General features: G+C 41.0%; 1 protein-coding gene across 1 annotated transcript; it reads right to left on the reverse strand.

The window, feature by feature from the left end:
• Positions 1-588: 588 nt before the first annotated feature.
• On the reverse strand, positions 589-7,977 carry LOC306744500 (DEP domain-containing protein 1B-like; the record flags this gene model as incomplete). Its single annotated transcript, XM_079227158.1, has 11 exons — positions 589-753; positions 1,017-1,199; positions 2,150-2,326; positions 2,726-2,892; positions 3,016-3,156; positions 3,509-3,556; positions 3,640-3,770; positions 4,933-5,060; positions 5,653-5,797; positions 5,916-6,181; positions 7,930-7,977. 11 exons carry the CDS (start codon positions 7,975-7,977, stop codon positions 589-591), a joined length of 1,599 nt encoding a protein of 532 aa, XP_079083284.1.
• Positions 7,978-8,554: the final 577 nt, after the last annotated feature.

Raw genomic sequence — 8,554 nt, forward strand, 5'->3', positions numbered from 1 at the left:
AGAAATGTTTTCAGAATAGGATGATGCACCTGATCAGTAACTTTTCACAACCTATAATATTAACAACTAGCGACCTATTAATACATTTTAAATGCATTTAATTCAATTCAGTTACATGTGGGACAACGTCAGTCACTGCCGTCCCTTATTAGATATGTATAGCATTCAGTATCTTAGTTGAAAAATGCAACAATACACAAGGTTTGAACAACTATTAGAGTTCATTCTAAGAACCATCTGCGGTTCTTATAGTGTTAGTGTATCATCATATACTTTGTTCAAGAAAACTTGAACAACCCAATGAAATGTATTTGTTCAAAAGGTCAGTTCAGCCATCCACATGTATTTTGCACTTTGTGTCCGATGGAATTTCGCGTTATAATAATAATAATAATAATAATAATTATTATTATTATTGTTGTTGGTATTATTACTGTGTGCATTTGTGTGTACCAGCCTTCAAAGTCATTTTCGTAGTTGAACTGTGCCTATGTGATCATAAGTGCGGTCAGAGCACCATGGCAGCCACATTGTTCTTTGTCTCCGGACGGCGAGGCGGCGCCATGTGCGCGGCCGGAGCTGGAGGGGTCACGCCCTGAAGCTCCAGCTCCTCTGAAAGGGCTGGAAGGGTTTCTTTAGGTTGAAGAACATGAGATGAGGTTTGAGCCGGGGGGTTTTCTCAGGCACGACGGCAGCTTTGCTTTCCTCAGTGGGAAATCGATTGTGGTAGACTTCTGGGTACGACCTCTGGAACTGATAAGGGGAGGCTGTTACTGTACAGTGAGAGCGCACCAAAGACATACCCTTCATTTTGGGGTCACAGCTCTTTACCAACCTAAACATGCTAAAATACAAGCATTTGAACATTCAACCACTTTCTTAAAAACACAAATGGCTGATGAGTAAATTTGACAGGATATTGCTTGAGAGCGGCCTGAATCTGACCATCACAACTTGAAAGAGGCCCCTCCCCCAGGATCTACACGTCATGACATTTCAAAATAGTAAAGCCAAACCTGTTTCAGCCTTTTCCTCTTGTCCTTGGCAGGGAGTTCTTTGTCTGCAATCAGGCCTTCCAGCAGCGCCTGCAGAGGGGTCTGGGTTCCTATCACCGTCTGCTCCTCACACTCCACCCGGCGGATCTGTTTACAAAAAGCTGGAGATGCGCTGAAGTCCGACTCTGAACCTGCATATTTGATCTGGTGGAAGACAGAGGAATGTACATAATTAGCAATATACTGGTGTGACAAACTATTATATCCTGAATATATAAACTGGAGCCAAATAACACAAATAAAGTACTGACTTACTAGTAAATACAGCATAGCTGTGGACATTAACTGAAACTATTATTTATTTGTTAAGGATTCATTTTAATCCCCCTGGATAATTAACATGACAAATACAAGACACAAGATGTGTGCAGGGTGGTTAACGTTTTAAAATCTCATTTACAGCGATCGGTGAGGATGAAATTATGTTTTCAGTCCTCTTCAGAGTGTGGGATGTGTAAGCTCATGCATCTGCTGTCAGGATAAAAAATAAAAATCAATCATCTGTCGGCCAAACTATGTAGAACACAGACTGGCAATACAGTCTGTGTTCTACATGTTCTGATACGAAGGCCAAAAGAAGAAAAACACACGCGCACATCGATATGAACCAACTGTGCACAGAGGCACAACATAAGAGGAGAAGGGTCCCTCTCACTACATGAAAGTAATCAAGAGACTAAAAGAGAAAAAAGCCTTATGGATAAAGGCATCAATTATGCTATTGTATTCCCATAGCAACAGATATTAACCAAGTATAGGAAGACCAGCTTTCAGTGCAGCAGTGACAGTATAGGTACTACATATCAGATTTGGATTAGCAATATTGCTTTCATTTAATATTATTGATGTTTGATCTGACTTGAGACTCATTGTCATATACAATAGAATAGTGCATTTAATTTCATTCCGTCATTCTGCAATAATGCTGCAGACCAGCTGATCCCCACCTCATCTCAGTTGACTAAAAAAATCAAAAAAAAAAAAAAAAGTGATCTCACGATTTTATGTGGCTTTTATGCATATCAAAACATCCCAGTGACTGCACCACTTTTTCAATTTCATGAGTGAATCGTCAGCAGAGAAAGGGCACTGACTTGAACTCTTTTGAGGTGGGACAGGTGCTCCTCCACCTGGCAACGCAGCTTAGAAGGGACTTGGAAGATGGTGTTGTGGTGCTCCATCATGAAGATCACCAGTTTAGTGGCAAGCAGCTCATCCAAATCCATCTCATCCACTGAGCCCAGGACACAGTGCGAGAACATCTGCACCATCTAGACAGAGACCACAACAGGAGGAGGGTTCGAAAACGGATTTCAGCCACACACACACACACACAGCTCTGTATTCAAATCCACAGTTTTAAGAACTGAAGATTGTCCACCTCCCATTGACTTTTAATAGGTAGCAAGGATTCTGGACATATATTTCCTAGAGCGCCTCTCATAGGCGGGCATGTTTTTCCCCCCCGTCTCTCTTAGAGAACGTGTTTACCTTGCAAAATCCAATACAAAACGTACAAGAAATTATGGCAAATAAAACCGTATAAAAAGTGTTTCAAAGGCAGTAATAATCACTGTGTCCATGCTGATGTGAGGGAAACCCCCCACAATCTTAGTCTTGCTTCCATAGTACAAAGATATGCAGCAAATAACTGTTACAGGTATATGTACCAGTGTGCGGGTAGCAATGGTGTCATTGAGTGGAGGCAGATGGGGATTCTGGCAGACCCGTGCCATGAGACGCATCAAAAGCTGGAGGCGTCTCCGGTTGGGTGGCGGCAGCAGGAGGCAGCTGACTTGAAGAGCCTCTGTGGCTTCTTGCTGCTCGTGCAGCAGACCTGCAGAAATACGAGGAGAGAAGAGTCCTGATCCCGAGGGCAGACATACAGGCTGGATGCAGAATGAACAGTCTGTAGCCGTGTGGACGTATCAGCCTTTGATCCACATGGTGAAGCACTCACTGAGGATGTTGACAAAGACTTCATAGAGATGAAAAGTCAGCAGGGGCTCTTTGAGCCTCTGAAAGTAATCCGCGACTGTTCTCAGAACATCCCTCTCGAAACCCGGGTACACTGGCTGTTTGCTCTCATTGCCATTAGGCCCTGAGAGAGGAAAATATACTGTTAATCACAATTAATGTTGAATACATGCACATAAACACCCACATGGTGCTTTAGATTTGATGGGGTATGTGCGCACACATACATTCACATAATGAGTTAAACCCAAAGAGAGCCATCAACCATCTGGAACATATGATACCTACTCTTTCAAAAAAGATAATCAGTCAAAACAGTAAACATGCAGCTTTAACTTACAGACCGAAAGCTTCATCAATCATTTATGAGATTATACTTTTGCCCTTCAGGTACTTGGACCCACTGCAGACCCAGTTCCAAAGCAGATGGTGACGGTAACAGTTATTTTTAAAGTGAGCCTAAAATTAATACTTACAATTGGCCAGGCATTTCATTGCCGATACCACCCAATAAGGCATGTCCTCTGGAGATGAGAGAGGTGAGTCATCAAATACAAGTTGCAACAAAACAACAGTTTTTCCTAATTGTGAATCAAATGCATCTTACCGGCTTTGTTCTCCAACACGACGATGCCCGTCTTATTTACGCTGAACACATTGTGAACAATGTGCTTGCCGTTGACATGCGCGGGATTTAAAACCCCGTCCAAGGACTGCAGGCCCAGCACTCTCTGTAAACTAAAACAGAGTTGGCATCAAGCATCTGGAGCAGCGGTTCCCGAGTCAATAACGTGTCAGAACATAACTACGTTTTATGTCACGTTTCCAAACATATCAAAGCTGAAGAACAAAGCCAACTATTATCAAAATCAACGTATGAAAAAATTGACAGTCAGAGCAAGCAAATGGTTATTCTTGTTTGCATTAAATACAAGTCAATTTTGACATTAGTGTACTTCATTTAACATGATGAATACAATGAAGTCAGGCATGAAAACGGGTCAGGGGTGAAAAAGGTGAGAAGGATATTACCCCTCTAGGTGGGTCCGGGGGCATGCGCCCCCGTAAGAAAAATGTAAATATTCCATATTTTAAAGCATCAAGCTGATGCATTTTGAGATGCTTTTTTTGCCAACCTGGGGAGAGCTGGAGAAACTTAACTTCAGCCATGAGTCAACAATTATTATGGCCTCCTTACTAAGTATTATGCAAGCCATTTCATGCCAGCCTGTCACTGGGTCTAACATTTACAGTCAGACCTGCAAACTCATGATGGGTGAAAAAGGTGACACCAGCAGGGCGGGGGGGCAGTGATGGGAGAGTCAGTGCCGAACAGCATCACTCGTCGAGAAACTGACAAACTATGATCTTTATGGGTTTTAATTCTTCTTTTGTCAATACCCAAGTGTGTGTGTGTATATATATATATATATATATATATATATATATATATATATATATATATATATATATATATATATATATATATATATATATATATATATATATATATATATATAAGTTTGAGTATAATGGAACCCACAAATGTGATGCTATGTGAAGATTTTTTTATTGTCATATGCACAGTTACTCTGTACAATGAAACATATTTTGCTAGGTACTCTTTACACACAGAAATACAATAAACTTAAGGTAAAAAATACGGCACAAAAAAATATGACAACAGTATTGCATAATCAGTTTCACTGAGTGTATAAAGTGCACTACGCATTGCTACAATATATCAATATACATGGTGTGCATATGGGAGCCATGACAAACATTTACTGTAAAGGGGTGCAGTGGCCTAAAAATAAGTTGTGGAACCACTGACCAAATGATACAAACAACATGAACAGTGAAAGGGTTTAGCAAGTTATGTAAAAAGGAGTTGACATACTGTGCGACTGTCATTGATTTCCAGATGTGGTCCACTTGCTTTGGCGTTATCTCCTTCCTTTGTATGAGCTTGCACTCGTGCACATCCCCAATAGCAACACTGTGCCTTTTATTCCACAAATCCGAGGTCTGGCCAAAAAGGAACAGAGACGTGAATGAAAATGTTCAGCGAGCAGAAACATAGAAAGCCCCGTGTGATACCAACCCAATGCAGACACACAGCACAATACATGTTTATGGAGGACATCCTACCAGGGTTAAACTTTGTTGTGGTTATTGTGTTGATATTAACTCAATAGTAATGATATGGTTCAGAAGGTACTTTTCACAGTGACGCATTACACTATAACTGGTGTTCTTTCCACAGTTTTTGATACCCTATAAATGTGGTGGACAAAATGTTAGAAACAGCCTCCAATATAATGCTGTCCGACACAACAGAGCGGGTGAAGATTCGAAGATGCTAGTTCAACAAAGACAGCAGCAATTTGAACACAAACTAAAAGCGAATGAGTATTTTGTGTTGGGCTCTTGGACCGCATAACTCAAACTGACCTTTTCAGTAACCTTAAGTGCAGAATGACTTATCGCAGTGTTAATTAAAACCGGGTAGATTCTTAAAATATTTCATCTTGCTCTCCATATGCTTACGCACTTCAAGCGCAGAACGAGCAGCAGAGGAGCCGGAATGCCTCCGTCTCGTTCTCACTCCCTTTCTCACCATGACGGATGACTTCAGAGGGGCGATGTTTTCCCGCTGAGGCAATTCTTCGTAATCGTCCCAGCGAATGAGTCGTGGAAGGTCACTGCTGTCTCTCAACGGAGGCCTCGTTGGAAAAGACTTCAGTGGCGACGAGGTGGGGAACCTGGAGAAAAAGTCAACCTCACTGCGCTCAGCCGAAGGGACAAACTGTGGCGGCGCAGCGACAATGCCAATGGTGCATCAACTAACACGAGTTACAGTACAGAATGACTAAGTCTTACCTGTACAGGTGGCCGTTGTCTTCAAAGTCCTCTGTCCCATGGCGTCCTTTGATGTCTTCAACGACGTGGGCCTTGAGGAACTTCCTGAGCAGCTGCAGGGTCTGGTAGCGCGTCACCTCTGGCCCAAAGTTGTAGTTGCGCCTCAGCAGCTCGTGCAGATAATCCACAGCCTCGTATCCCGTGAAACTGCAATCATAGTAGCGGAAGTGCGCCCAGTGCCTTCTCAGTGGCATGCCTCCGCGGAAGAGTTTAATGGTTTCATTCCACTGCGTGACATGGAAACATACGAGGAAGGGAGACAATCTTATGTTACAAATGCGGTGGAACGGTCGTCACGGACAGCAAATTAAGAAGAGTGTTCCATGGCAACCTAATGTGATATATTACAATAAAAAATTATAAATCATTCACTGAAGCCACAACTGAAGCGTTCAACAAGTTCCAATTTTCAGTGTTATAAAGGCGGTTTGAAAACCTTTTCTGGTTACTGTGAAATAATGATGCATACAGCACAAAGCAACCGAAGAGAAACATATACAGCTCTATGGAATGAGAACAATAATGTGCATGTTCTCCATTGTATGTACCAGATTTATATTATACCTTCAAATCTGTCACCACGGTCTCTCAATAATGATAGAAAAATAAAAATCCCACACAGAATCCAAGCCACACTCCTCAGTCACCAAAAAGTTGGCAGATATTAATACAAATAGAACATTATGTCCCCCTTTTAGTGTTTTGGATGGTGCCGGGGTTATATAATATCAGCTCTCCTAAATGGGCAGGAAAAAAAAAAAGAGAAGATTTGGCGACACAAGGCCATTACATCCCAGGAGAATAACAAAGTGAAGCAAATGATGCCCACTCTGGCTGGTCGGAATTTTTAATAGAGCGTTGTGTGGTGGGAAAAAAATGTAAATAAAATAAAACTTAAGACAAGTACAAGCCAAGAAGCTTCATCACAACAAGATGCAGAAAAATCTTTCTGTCTGTGTAGACGGCTATGCATGCTGCTACACCTCATTTGTCTTTTTGGGGCAGCAAGTGGTAAGCTATCAGTATTTCTGTTCCTTCTCTGAGAGAAAGAAAAATGGCTTTGGGTGTTTTGATACCATCAATTATGTATCATGTACTTGTGAGCTTTGCTTGTGTAGAATACACCTTAATAAACTGCAGTTGTAGATAGACAGGAGCCTTAAAGGACACATACTGTAGCAGAACAAACTAGACAGAAAGGTATCACAGAAAAAGATAAATAACATTTTTTCAAGTGCATTGGTAGAGACCTGCTATTGTGCTAATGGAACCCTTTCAGTATGACACAGCTGGTGTTAACGTTACTAGGGTAACTAACACCTGTGCTTCTCTTACCATGACAAGTCAAAATGTCTGCTGTGAAAAAAAAATTAAAAAGAAGAAGGCATACAGGAAAAGCTTTAAATAAGTGGTTTAAATAAGTGGTTGAATTACTATTATTCAAATCAGCCTTTAAAAATACAATTAAGACATGGACATGCACGCGATGCACTAACAGGCTGTGGCGGTAACGTTACCTTGGACGTTGTGACGTTGTTACTCTCAACGTAAACACATTGTAGTATTCTTGTAAATGGAGGTTATAATTTAAACGTAGTCGCGACTAAAATTAAATATGTAGCGTTAAGTCAGGTTCACGTTGCAGGTGTTTGCGTTACTATGATTAACCCACTTTAGGGCAGAGACATTTTAACTCACAAGTATCTTTTGTTGACTATTCTCTTCGAAACACACTTTTAGTGCCGTTTTCCGTGAGGACAAAACGCTTAAATTTATCGAGTAACTTAAATCAACTGTGAGCTAACTAACCGACGTTAAATGCCCTAATTAAAGTTACATTTAGGACTACGGCAAGCTTTAAAGTATGTTACCGTTTTGGCCTGCCTACTGTTCGAATGTAGCGATAGACTTAATCGAATACTAAAACGAACTTCACACATTTAATGATACATTGTAACGTTACAAACAGACTCACCAGCTTGGTCGCTCTGTACGGACCCGGTCCAATGACTTTACCGTCCATTCCGATCCTGAAAACCCACTTTGCTCGTATGAAACATAAATATATAAAACGCTATATATTTGTAACTTCTATAAGCTTTTCACAAGCTTCAGCTGCGGACGAAAAGTTGTGCTTCGAGAGTATCTCAACAGAAGCGTTGCTGCTAACCATAAACTAGACTTAACTTTGAATCTCCTGCGTCAGTGCGTCACACCGTTTGAACGACGTGATTAGGCAACGAGCTGGTCACGTGACCACCAGGAATGCGGCATTTACTGAATGGAGAAAGAGAGACAATACACTCCAATACACACACACCAACGTTCAACTGCTGCTGCTACTGCTGCTAGAGCAGTGGTTCGCAACCGTTTTTCAGTGGCCCCTTGTGAAATATTTTCTGCAGCCAAGTTTTCAGTCAAGTACAAAGCATTTTTGGTTGAAAAAAAGATTTAATAGACAGCGCTGTGCCGTCAGTGTCTGATTGAATATAGAATATATACAATTCAGTTTATGAACATACACATACAGTTATATTTTATTGAATATTTATTAAATAAGAATTCTTAAAGGATTTTTGAATGAATGCTACATTTAAATA

This window comes from Taurulus bubalis (genome assembly GCF_910589615.1).
Source record: "Taurulus bubalis genome assembly, chromosome: 12".
Taxonomy (NCBI): domain Eukaryota; kingdom Metazoa; phylum Chordata; class Actinopteri; order Perciformes; family Cottidae; genus Taurulus; species Taurulus bubalis.